The sequence below is a fragment of the Parus major genome, chromosome 21 (assembly GCF_001522545.3).
Source record: "Parus major isolate Abel chromosome 21, Parus_major1.1, whole genome shotgun sequence".
Classification (NCBI taxonomy): domain Eukaryota; kingdom Metazoa; phylum Chordata; class Aves; order Passeriformes; family Paridae; genus Parus; species Parus major.
Window position 1 is genome coordinate 5,444,858 of NC_031789.1, and position 12,945 is coordinate 5,457,802.

The 12,945-nt window shown below is 41.3% G+C and overlaps 1 protein-coding gene across 5 annotated transcripts in view; it reads left to right on the forward strand.

The window, feature by feature from the left end:
- CDK11A (cyclin dependent kinase 11A) overlaps positions 1–12,945 on the forward strand; it is a 13,697-nt gene continuing 752 nt past the window's right edge. Inside the window, exons 1-19 of one of the 5 annotated variants that reach the window (XM_015648289.2) lie at positions 1–63; positions 950–1,080; positions 1,700–1,815; positions 2,116–2,240; positions 2,790–2,928; positions 3,441–3,571; positions 4,657–4,779; positions 5,880–5,978; positions 6,082–6,210; positions 6,953–7,018; positions 7,521–7,696; positions 8,183–8,273; positions 8,512–8,633; positions 8,953–9,058; positions 9,608–9,729; positions 9,882–9,989; positions 10,385–10,501; positions 10,727–10,875; positions 12,010–12,199. In XM_015648289.2, coding sequence (XP_015503775.1) covers positions 970–1,080; positions 1,700–1,815; positions 2,116–2,240; positions 2,790–2,928; positions 3,441–3,571; positions 4,657–4,779; positions 5,880–5,978; positions 6,082–6,210; positions 6,953–7,018; positions 7,521–7,696; positions 8,183–8,273; positions 8,512–8,633; positions 8,953–9,058; positions 9,608–9,729; positions 9,882–9,989; positions 10,385–10,501; positions 10,727–10,875; positions 12,010–12,199 — 2,220 coding nt within the window. In that variant the 5' untranslated portion in view covers positions 1–63; positions 950–969. The remainder of the gene's footprint in view (positions 64–949; positions 1,081–1,699; positions 1,816–2,115; positions 2,241–2,789; positions 2,929–3,440; positions 3,572–4,656; positions 4,780–5,879; positions 5,979–6,081; positions 6,211–6,952; positions 7,019–7,520; positions 7,697–8,182; positions 8,274–8,511; positions 8,634–8,952; positions 9,059–9,607; positions 9,730–9,881; positions 9,990–10,384; positions 10,502–10,726; positions 10,876–12,009; positions 12,200–12,945) is intronic. The other 4 variants (XM_015648292.2, XM_015648291.3, XM_015648293.2 and 1 more) reach the window with 4 other exon arrangements.

The following is a 12,945-nucleotide window of genomic DNA, read 5'->3' on the forward strand; positions in this document are numbered from 1 at the left end:
GCGGCGGGCGGAAGTGACGTGTGAGTCGCGCGCTGCTGCTCGCAGTCTCCGGTGGCGGCGGCGGTAAGTGGGGCGGGGGGGCGCGGAGGTTCTGAGGGGATATTGAGGGGACACTGGGGGGCTACGTGGGGCTCTCGGGGTTGTGGGGGAAGCTCAGTGCTGAGGGCGTGCGGCGGAGCGGCCGCGCTGGCGGGCCCTTGGCCGGCAGCACTCCCTGAGGGCCGCGGAGCTGTTTGGCCCCGCCGGGGCTGCGCGGGGCGTGGGCGGTGTTGGCCGCCAAAATGGGCTTCGTTCCGCGGTGTGCGGCAAGCCGGGAGCGACACACGAGAGGGAGACAGCGATGAGTTAGCTCAAGAGTTGGGTGCTCTGGGTATTCCGCAAGTTAGACCCCCAATTCTCATATTTTTGCTGTTTATACATTTCAGTAAAGCAAGGAATTTGTGCTCATTGGCTATAAGTGACGTAGTTCTCTTGTGAATTAATATTCCTCCTTCTATCTATTAGCTATCTCGTGCTAATTAGTACTGTGCTCAGTCTCTCGTTTCTTTGGTCGGTGGTCGTGCTGGAATTACCTTTTCCTTAGTGACAGCTGATTCTAGTACGGTTGCTGAATTGACTTCTTGTTTTTATCATTATCTCAGGAGTTCTGCCTGTTCTCCCATAAATTCTGCATTCCTTGTGTCCTTTTTTTCCAAGCTTTGTTAACTCCTCTGAGGTCCCAGGTCATTATTAAATGTGTGGCACCAAACCTTGGCCACAAACTGTTTTGTGTGCTTTGCAGCAGCTCCCTGATTTCCTAGCAGAGTCTTTCCTTTGGGTTTAAAACAAACGTTTTTGGTTCACCATAAATCAACTCCAGCTTGACTTTACTCAAAAATAAAAGTGTTTGCACTGAAAAAAATGTGTGTAAACCAGATTTACTTGTTGCGTTTGTCAACATCTTTTACAGAGGGTGTTTTTTTAACTCAAATGGGTGATGAAAAGGATTCTTGGAAAGTGAAGACTTTAGATGAGATTCTCCAAGAGAAGAAGCGAAGGAAGGAACAAGAGGAAAAGGCAGAGATCAAACGTATGAAAAATGTAAGCTGGCCTTTGGGATTCATTTTAATTAATTATTTACTTTATTAGTAGAAAAGTGCATTTTAATGGGGTACAGTGCCTGTATCCTGATTTTCTGGAGATTTTTCTGATTTTCTCATGCCCTGCCAGCTGAATTATTTTCTGTGTGGTCCCTAATTCCAGGGTTTAACAAAAGTATAATGCTTTGTGAAGATTTCATTGGTCTTGCATTATATAATATGCTTTGTTATAGTTATTGGTCAGAAAATGTAAATTAATTAACTGGGACTTGCAGTTCAAGGATCAACTCAATGATTTTATGGAAGAATGGGTTAAAATCATCGACTTGGAATCACTTTTATGTTGCTGTTTGGTTTTGTGCAGCTGTGTATGAAATAATTATTTCAGGAAAAAACACACAATACTGCTATTCTCCTGAGTATTTAATTATGTCAAATTAATGCACTTCAGCTATAATTGCAGTCAAAGTGCTGCTGTCATAAATCAGTGGATTTTACAGGGGTGACTAGTCCAGACTGAATTTTTGAGCCAGCAATAGAAGACTTCAGTAATATTTAATTTTTTTCATTTTGAGCCATACAAGTAAATGGAATTTTCCCCTCTCCTGTGATTCCCTCAGTCAGATGACAGGGATTCCAAGAGGGATTCTCTTGAAGAGGGGGAGCTGAGAGACCACCGCATGGAAATCACCATCAGGAACTCACCTTACAGGAGGGAAGACTCCATGGAAGACAGGTAAGAATGAGAAAATAAAAATAGAAACAGTTCATGGAATTAACCTTTCAACGTCTTGAGAAGAGGGTTTCAAATATCTGAAGGGAAAATCTAATTTTTTAGTGAGCAGAAGTGGAAATCCTTTTTATAGAATACATCAGGTAACTTTTTGAAGCACTGGTGAAGATTTCAGAGTTGTGTTCCAGTTTTGATTTACGGTTATTGTGGAAATTCAATATAAAATGGGCATCTTTTCAAAACAAGGAAATCTGTGGATTTCCCCTGTCAGCTCCCCGAGTTTATTCCTGTCCTGCCTTTCAGGGGAGAAGAAGATGATTCCTTGGCTATCAAACCACCCCAGCAAATGTCCCGGAAAGAAAAAACCCACCACAGGAAAGATGAGAAGAGGAAAGAGAAACGCAGGCACCGGAGTCATTCTGCAGAAGGTGCTTCTTGCCACTCTTGGAAGCTTCTGGTTTCTGGGAGTAGAGTAAATAAAAATAACTCGGACTAAAGGAAACAGCAGGTGGATAAGACAGAGGAATTTAAACTTTTATTACTTCTTTGGCTGTTTAGTGTGTTTAGTGCCCTTATGGGAATACCAGAGGTGTGAACATGGTTGAGGAGACAGAGATCTCTCTGGGACAGGGACACTGAGGTCACTTTTACTCCTTGAAGCCTGATAAGATTCTCTCTCATTTCACTGAGTGAAAGACCTCTGATCTTTGTACCTGCCAAAGAAAAAAATGTCCATTCTAGAGATATTCCTATTGTCTTCCTGTCAATAACAACTATTTTTTATTTTAATACAAGTATTAATGCAAGATCTTACAGACTTCAAACTTTCCAGCTCCCTTTCAGAACAGGATTTGCCTTTTTAAGAAAACAACAGAGGTCATGGCAATAGGTTCCCATTAGTTTCACCCTCTTTAAGTTCTGTTTTTGGTGAATATTTTGAGCAGTAACACTCAGAAATTGAATTCTGTTTGTTCAAGGGAAACATGCCAGAGTGAAGGAGAAGGAGCGGGAGCATGAGCGTAGGAAGAGACATAGAGAAGAGCAGGATAAAGCCCGGCGTGAATGGGAGAGACAGAAACGGAGAGAGATGGCAAGGGAGCATTCCAGGAGGGAGAGGTACATCCATCCCTCCCTCCCCTGGGGAGGGAGATCAGCAGCTGCCTCCTCTGAGCATTTGTTGTTGTGAAATTACCAAAAAAATCCACAGTGAAAACTTGTCTGTGTTTCTGGGAATGTGTTGTCTGACGGACTGTGTTCTTCTCATTAATTATTTTTAAGTGCTTTGTACCCATGGACATTCACTGCCAGTGGTTCACTGTAATAAAAAGATTGGATGGTCTCAGAAGTTTTTTCAACCTAAAAGAAAGTACAAACCAGATTTGCACAGTATCAGGGGATTAATTTACTGAACTGGCTTAATTTCTGCTTAATTCCTGATAGGGTGGAGGACTCCTGGTCTGGGTCTTTTAAACCTGTTTTTTAAGGGATGAGCTGAAAAACTCCACCTGTTTTTGACTGATGCACAACTGGGGGTATTGATAAGGATTGAGTTTAGTGGTTTGGTGCTGCAAACCAGTTTTCCTTATCTTCATGACCTGAATTTGTAACAAACAAAAATTATTTTCCAGAGATCGTCTGGAGCAACTTGAGAGAGAAAGGGAAAGAAAAATCCGGGAGCAGCAGAAGGAACAACGGGAGCAAAAGGAGCGAGAAAGGAGAGCTGAGGAGAGGAGGAAGGAGAGGGAAGCAAGGAGAGAAGGTGACTCCCTCTGCATAAATATTCTTCATATTTACTATCGCTGCTGACACAGTGGTGGAATGGAGGAATAGAAAGTGTTTTTTTTACTTAAAGCAGTGCCAGAATTTTGAAAAAAATGGGAGGTGAAAGGAAATGTAAGTTTTACATGGGGAGATAATGTGGTGATGTTATGTGCCTTAAATATCCTGGCAGGTTGATCAGTCAATGAGTCTTTGCCTCTCCCTGTCGGGGAGATCTATAAAAACAAGATTTTGGTGCCATCGTGTGCAGCCAGCACAACCCCAGTTGTTCTGAACTCTTTGGCTGAGTCTAACTCAGTCTGATAGAGGCTGAAACCTCAAAATTCAGTGTTTGAAAGATTTGGGGGAATAAATTGCAAAGAGGGAGAGGTCATGTAAGTACTCCAGGCATGGGAAATGCTGTGGTGGGAGTCCAGTGGGAAGATCTGGTGCCTGAACAGTTTAAGTTCTGCACTTGAACTCTTCTCACAGCATATTGGGTATTTGTAATCTCAGCTCAGATCAGTTTTGGTTCAAGGATCTCTGTCCCAGCTTTCAGAGGTAAAAATCAGAGCCCATTCCTGTGATCAGGTGAAAAAGATTATTCAAGAACAGCAGAACAAACCATATATTTTGCTTTCTCTTTCTTGCTCGGCTCATACCAAATAGCTCCTTTTTGTGCTTGCCTTTGTGCTGATAGTGCTCAGTCTGTGTAACTGTTCATTTAATTGGTTTTATTGTTCTGAATGTTCTGTCAGCTCCTTTTAAACCTCAGCTGGTTTTATTCTTTTACATATTTTTTACTTCTTTCTCTGGCATTAATGCTTTAGAATCAGGGTGTTTAATGTGTAACATACAGGGCAGCTTGCTTCTAAGTGTGGCAGCAGCTTCCTCTAAGCAGTAAAAATCCATATTTTATTTAAGATAAGTCAAAGCCCTTCATTCTCCCAGATTAAAGTAGATTTCTGTTCTACTCTTTGTCGTTACCCTGTGAAAAAGAAAAGCATTCAAATCAGGTGGCTGTGGCAGACAGGACAACTCTAATTAGGCAGATGTAACAATTTCTTGTGGTTTTGTTTTCCCTAGTTTCTGCACACCATAGAACAGTGAGGGAAGAATATGGAGACAAAGTAAAAATGAGACCCTGGAGTCGCAGCCCTTTGCGCCAGCAGAGAGACAAGCTTGAGCAAGGAGAGAGCAGGAAACCAGGTAGCATCTGCCACTCTATACTGTCTTGGGGGGCAGCAGGAAATGGGTTGGGGTAGCGTTCAATTTTTAGTCTCAAACGAACATCCTAGGTGCTCAGTTAAGTATTGTCTAGCTCAGCCCCAGCGGTGTAACTCTGTAATCTTCACAAGTATCTCTTTTCTAAAGCAGTGCTGATTTTGCAGGAGTTGCACAAGTGACAAATAGAATGGATTTAGGGGTAGGAGTAGCAACTGGAGAAGTTTCAAAATGAGTTACCCCGTTCAGTGGTGAAAGAAGCAGCTGACTGAATTTTTAAAACCCTGCAGTTGAATTCCCTTGCAGGTTAAAAAGGGGTTGGTTACTCCAGCTCCAGTTGGATTTTGGGTTAGGAGTTAAACTACCTTAAAAAGTGGCCTCACAGGGATCAATGCACACATCACTGATTTTGCCATCTTGTAGAAGAAATTAAATTCTTAAGGCAGAGTTCTGCTTAGATGGTGAATTTTATTTTCCAAGCCAGAAAATGGTCCCACCTTAAGGTTCTGGGGGGTAGAGAACTTGCACAAGTGACATAAAAATGCCTTTGAAGGAGAAAAGCTCTGTGTCTGCCTTGCTAACGTGTGCAACTCTGAAAAGAAGTGTAGCCACTCAGAGGAGGATGGAATTGGCTGGAATTCCAAGTGGAGGCAGGCAGCAAGTCCTGGGAAACTCCTGCCTCATCAACCACCAGGGATTTTTAATGTCGATCACTGTACTGGAGCAGTGAGCACTGACAATAACTAGTGTGTAAGGACCCTGTCCTGGTGATTCTTGTCACCATGGTGCTTTTTTCTCTTTTTTCCTGTTTTAATTCATCTTAGAAAACCTTAGGAAGACATCATGTTTAAAAATCAAGTCAATATTCCATATTTTTGGCTCTTGGTCCTGTACCACTGCGATTCAGAAAAGCTGTTTGTCACTGAGCAGTGTGAAATGATTATATTTTTTAGTGCTCTGAATTTCCAATACTGAATGTTCAGCACTGATTTAATGCCAGCAGAAAGTGAAGCCGTTATCTGGGAATTCAGAAACTTGGAAATGATACTCATTTAGCACTGTGTTTTTAATTTTTATGGTTTCAGCAGTAAAAGAAGAGAAACAAGAAGAGAGGGATCCTCTGTCAGACTTGCAAGACGTCAGTGACAGTGAGAGAAAAACTAGCTCGGCAGAGTCTTCCTCAGGTGATTACATGCAATTTAGGAGCTGTAATTAATTGTACAGATGTAATTAATTTCTCTGCTGAGCAAACACTGTTAGTGTTAAGTGCCTGATTTTTCTGGACAGAATCTGGATCAGGCTCAGAAGAGGAGGAGGAAGAGTCCAGCAGTGAAGGCTCTGAGGAAGAGGGAGAGGAAGAAGAGGAGGAGGAGGAGACAGGAAGCAATTCTGAGGAAGTGTCTGAGCAATCAGCAGGTGAGAATCACAAAGGGCCTCCAGGGGTGTGTGATTTTCTTTTTTTCTCGTCCTGTGTTGTTTTATTTGAACATTTTCCTTTTCTCTTAGTCTAGGCTAGGATGAGACCTCACAGGTCAAGATAACTAAAAAGAAAAACCCCAAGTACAAGTCCTATTCTATCCTTTTGTGTAGAGGTAATACCAATTCTTCATCTCAGAAGCCAGATCAGAAACCTGAAAGCCATTTTTGTCTCCATAACTGGTCAGCAGTTCATGTGGTTCTGTAACACATCAAATACTCTGCAGAGCACAATGTGCATGTCTTTGGGGGGTGGTGAAATCCAAATATCTTTATAATTTTGAATTATTTTCTGTTGAAAATTTCAGAACTTCTTTCCAAATGAATAAACATAATAACAAAAGATTCAGTAAAGAAGTCTGGGCACAGCTGCTTGTGCAGCTTTTGTCATTAATTAGTAAAGAATAGACACAAGAGCAGTCTCTGATGGCTGGGTGTTTTTCTTTAAAATCAATTACAGTTAATAAGCAAATATTCATAATTTATTTACCTGCCCACTTCCCAATTCCCAGACAAAGTTGTGTTCCCTGCTGGAAGCATTTGCTGTCCAAGTGAAACAGAAATGCTTGGTCACTAAGTGCAGATGCCTGGTGAGATAGGAGAGGATTTCAGCAGGGGTTTGCCTTCCAAGGAGCTGCAGAAATGTGGAGTTTTTCTAATCAAACTTGGTTCTGTTTTGCAGAGGAGGTGAGTGAAGAAGAAATGAGTGAAGAGGAGGAACGGGAGAATGGAAACCACATCCCAGTTGGTACAATGCAAATACTGACTGTTCTAAATAAGTGTTTGGCTGAGTTTTTGCAGCTAAATAAATCTATTTCTACAAATATTTAGAAGATTGAAACGCTAGTCTCATGTCAAATTCAGAAATTCCTTGAAATCTGCTCCAAGCTTTATGTTTAGAGTGAATCAGTCTAATAAGCTGATGTTTCCTTATCTTTCATTTTGTGTTCTTTTGTCCTGCTCTCTCATCAAAAGAGTTTTGCAATCAGAATGAGACATCCTAGGTCTCATTCATTCAGGTCCCTTTCATTTTGGTGTAAAGATTTTTATTTTTTTTTCTGACCTGCTGCATTAACACTGGAAATTGTAGGTGAATTCTTAAAAGCATCACCTTTCCCTAGAGGAGAAATTTGGCTTCTCCATGATCCTGTCCCTTGCAGCGCTCAATGTTGTCACCACCTTTATTTGCCTAAAGCTATTTAATTACTCCAGCCAGCTCTTCTTTCCACGACTGATTCTGACTTTTAAAGTTCCAGAGTCAAGGTTTGACCGGGATTCTGCAGGGAGCGAGGTGGAGGAGGAGGAGGTCGGGGAGGGATCCCCTCATTCCAATGCCATGACAGAAGGGGAATATATTCCTGATTCTCCAGCTTCCTCCCCCATTGATCTGAAACAGGAGCTTCCCAAGTATCTCCCTGCACTCCAGGTAGGGGATCACCCTCCTAGATGTTGGTAAGAATGTAATTATATCATTGATGTCTGTTATCTTGGTATTGCTAGCTGAAAATAGATCCTTTTGAGAGTTCTGTTACCATGAACAGAAACTGGTTATTCTTTATGTAGCCCACAGCAAAGTGTAGAAATGCTAATAAAAATCAGATTTTTACTAATTAATTACGTGAAAGCTAACTGTGAAAGGTGCTGAGTTGCTGCCTTTGCCTTTGTGGCAGATATTTAAGATTATTCTGTGCAAAAGTGAATGGAATAATTTAGTTCATCTGCTGAAACACAAGGTCTGTGCAGGATTCCTTTAGAAACTCTATGAAAAATAAACCACAAAAATACCTTTCTCATATGGTTTATAGCTGAATTATTCTGGTAAATTTTAACTGTGAAGGTGTTGAAAATTTTAGAAAAGCAAAACCTTCCCCCAGACACTGGAGGAGTAAATGTTGTCCCTGTGTTTTTTCAGGGATGTCGCAGTGTGGAGGAATTCCAGTGTTTGAACAGGATTGAAGAAGGAACCTATGGTGTGGTGTATAGGGCAAAGGACAAAAAGACTGGTGGGTATCAGTGCCCTCCACTTTCTTCAGGGTATTTAGGGCAGCACTCATGTGCAAATTATTTCTGCATTTTTCAGTGATGAACAAAATCTATTTAAAATATTTCTTTACCAGCAAGCTGCTCATTTTTGAGGCAAAACAGGACAGTTAATTAAATATTTAATCAGTGAGAGAACACTGGGGTACCTGGTAATATGTATTTATTAACTGTATGATGGGAAATGTTTTTCCTTTGCAGATGAAATTGTGGCTCTGAAGCGACTGAAAATGGAAAAGGAGAAGGAAGGTTTTCCTATAACTTCCCTGAGAGAAATAAATACAATTCTGAAAGCACAGCACCTAAATATTGTCACTGTCAGAGTAAGGCTGCAATCTTTTATGTCTGAAGTACCTTTGTTCTTGAAATACTCCTCTTGGCTTTTAAATATGAAAACTTCAGCAGCCCTGCCAAATCTTGCTTTTGTCAACAGTTGTGTGCTGCTCCTAAGGCTGTGTAGAGATCACTGTGCACAATCTGATGTTTTACAAAACAATGAGCTGTTTATTAATAGAAAAAATACATTTCTAAGGATTTTACCAATGGCAGCTTCCATTCTCTTGCCAGTATATTTCTGAAATTGATTTTGCATGCTTTTTAAACACCATGTGCAGGTTTTGCTCATCTGGTTCTGTGTTGCAGGAGATCGTTGTGGGCAGTAACATGGATAAAATCTATATTGTGATGAACTATGTAGAACATGACCTCAAGAGCTTGATGGAAACAATGAAACAGCCTTTCCTGCCAGGTACTGTTTGCCACAGTACCCTGAAATTCTCAGAGCTGGAAAAGTGGCCAACACAAATGGCATAAATGACCCTGCTGGCAGCAGAGAGCTGGCTTTAGGCAGTGCCATGGGTTTCTTTGGAATGTCCCGTGTTCCTTGGAACTGAGATTTCCTGGCTTTTTCTGTTTGTTCTGTAAAACTTGACACAAATTAAGTGTTGGCTGATCCTTGTGGTGGTAGCTGGTGATGAATCCAGTTTGTGCGTTTGGGGTGGAGCTATTCAGAGGTGAAACTGGGGGAGTTTCCCCTGTGCTGAGCTGGAAAAGAATACTGGGCTTTAATTTTGGCTGCTTCCTATGCAAGACAATAATTTCCGAGCATAATTTGGATTAATTCCAGCTGCCCAAATGAATTTTGCTGCTCTGTGACACATTTTTAAGGTGCAGGCTATACTGTGCTTTTAACTTGTCACTCCTTCCTCCCCTCTTCCCAGTTCTCCAAAAAAAAAAACAAACCACAAAGTCAAATTTATTTTCTTCAATACATGTGGGGTTTTTTTTACAATTCCAGGGGAAGTGAAGACTTTGATGATTCAGTTACTACGAGGGGTCAAACACCTCCATGACAACTGGATCCTTCACCGAGACTTGAAAACTTCCAACCTGCTGCTCAGTCATTCGGGCATTTTGAAAGTAAGAATTAGGAAAAAATTGAGGAAATCAGAACAAATTCCGTTCTGCAGAATTACACAGAGTTATAGCTGTGCCCAAAGTTCTGTGAGATGGCCATCGTGGCACTGATGGTGAATGGACAGTGCTGGAAATGTTGTTTATTTTCCTTTCAGGTTGGTGATTTTGGATTAGCCAGGGAATATGGGTCTCCCCTGAAGCCCTACACCCCTGTGGTTGTGACCCTGTGGTACAGAGCTCCAGAGCTGTTGCTTGGAGCAAAGGTGAGTTCCTCCTTATTCCTCTGGCTGCTGGAGCAGTGACTGCAGGCTTGACTGTATTCTATAAATCACAACCAAAGTGTGAACATGCTTGGGTCTTTATACTGATTCATGGGGGAAAATCCTGAATATTCAGTATTTTTCCTCCTAATGACATCTAAAACCCTTCCGTCCTCCCCAGACAGAGGGTGGGTGGGTGACAGATGGATGTTGTCCCTTGGAATGCTGATGTGGTCAGTGATGATGGACTTCCCATGGATTGTGGCAAAACAGTTTTGTGTGTTCTGCTAAAAAAAACCGAAATAAATCCCCCAAAAACTGCAACACACCTCCAAACAAATGAGTGAAAATATCTTCCTGATTTTTCTGAAGTGTAATTTTATTTCCCTTCTTTCCAGGAATATTCCACAGCCATTGACATGTGGTCAGTGGGATGTATTTTTGGGGAGCTGCTGACACAGAAGCCGCTGTTCCCAGGGAAGTCAGAAATCGACCAGATTAACAAGGTTTTTAAGGTAATTTTTTTAATGTTTTGGGATTTTGACTGGTTTTAGAAGTGGAAACATTGGAATACTGCATATTGCTCTTTTAACAGATTCAGCCTTAATCTGCTTTACAACACTTTGGGTAGGCTGAGACCAAGATTTATTGTGTCTGTTTTCTCTGGATACTTCCCAACTCCTAATGAATAAATAAAAGATTGCACTCTGAGTTTATTAAAGAGATATTTTAATTTGCAGGATCTGGGTACTCCCAGTGAGAAGATCTGGCCTGGTTACAACGAGCTGCCAGCAGTGAAGAAAATGACCTTCACAGAATATCCCTACAACAACCTGCGCAAGAGATTCGGTGCTCTGCTCTCTGACCAGGGCTTTGACTTGATGAACAAGTGGGTGCCGAATTCCAGGGGATTCCTGGGAATATATAGGCAGGAAAAGAATTTTCTGTGTTGTGAAAGGTTTCTAAAATCAAGCCCAGGCTGTGCAGTTACACTGTGTTACCAGAGTACCTGGTGTGTTAATAGAATGTCTAAGGTCTCTCTGGAAATAGCAAAAATTGTAAAATATTCTAATGCAATTGTCCTGGATCCCTTTAGAGCTGTATCTGTCTTATCCAAGGGTCTGAGTTATCCAATGATTTATACCTCTGGGAGCAGAGCCGTGCTGCTTGGATGTGTAGTTCCAGCTGCTGTCCCATCAATTACAGGTTCATGGAGGAGCCTGCCTTAAAAATCAGCTCTGTTAGATGATGTGGCAGCAATCATTAAGAGAATTTTACCCAATTAATAGAATTACACCTAATACCCAGTCATAGAATATACAAAATTAATAGAATTATATCAAATAATAGAACGATTAATAGAATTATACCCAATACCCAGTCATAAAATTACACCAAATTAGTCCAGTAAAAAAGTTATACCAAATTAATAGTTATACCCATTACCTAGTCCTAGAATTATACCTAATACCAGTAATAGAATTAAACCAAATTAAAAGAATTATACCCAATACCCAGTCATAGAATTATACTAATTATACCTAATAACCAGTAATAAAATTATATACAATACCAGCAATAGAATTAAAGCAAATTAATAGAATTATACCCAATACCCAGTTATTAGAATTATATAATTGCGTATAATTCTAATATGGAATTACCATGGAATTGTACCCAGGTAATAGACTTATACTCAATACCCAGTCATAGAATTATACATTATTAATTGAATTATTCCCAATACCCAGTAATAAAATTATACCAAAGTAATAGAATTATACCCAATACCATTTATAGAATTAAAGCAAAGGGACAGAATTCTACCCAATACCTACTCATAGAATTACACCCAACTAATAGAATTATTCCAAATTAATAGAATTACACCCAATACCAGTAATAGAATCATCCCCCATACCCAACACCAGAGTTGTGTTAAACATCACAAAATCCTCAGCCACATTCCTGAACAATTCACAATTTGCAGGACTAAAATTTCCCATTTTTCCATCCTTGGCAGCTTCCTGACATATTACCCAGCGCGCCGGATCACGGCCGAGGATGGGCTGAAGCATGAGTACTTCCGAGAGACCCCACTGCCCATTGACCCCTCCATGTTCCCTACCTGGCCAGCCAAGAGTGAGCAGCAGCGGGTCAAGAGGGGCACCAGCCCTCGGCCCCCTGAGGGAGGGCTGGGCTACAGCCAGTTGGTGAGTGTGGCATGGCTCCAGAACCTGCCCTGGGACTGGGCTTTGCTTGGCATCCTGAGATTGACCTGCACTGCCAGGGACTGTCCAGCTTTCCTTCCCAAAATCAGTGCTGGTGAGTGTGGCATGGCTCTGGAGCCTGCCCCAGGGCTGGGCTTTGCTTGGCATCCTAAGATTCACCTGGACTGGCAGGCAAAGTCCAGGTTTTCTTCCCAAAGCCCAGGGAAGGTCCAGCTTCCCTTCCCAAAGGCCAGTGCCAGTTACTGCTCTGCTCCCAGAATCACCATTTCTAGGCATAATCAGAAATGTTTGGTTTATCCTAGTGCAGAGCAGTTTCTCTTTTGAAAATACTCATTGTTTTACAACTTCATCTAAGCTCTTAAATTTGGGTTCAAAATCAACCCACAGCCTGATAAATGATACAGATCTTTGGGATAGAAACAGATGCCTTTTTCCGGTCTTGGAGAATTCCTAAGAGGCCAGGCTGGTGTTCTCTCTGTGATAGATCCTTTCTGTCGATCCATGGCAACTGTGCTGGCCCCATAAGTATGGCATGTTAGGTTCCTAATTCTATAAAATTCTTATTACCTGTTCCATGTTGCAGTGTGGCTGAAATGACACTGTACTATATTGTACTCAATTCACAGTTTAAGTAATACAAAAATTTTATTTAGCCTTGATTTTTCAGGGTGTAAACATTGCAATGGAGGATGTGCACTGTATGTTGAATTTAGATGCTCAATTAGTGA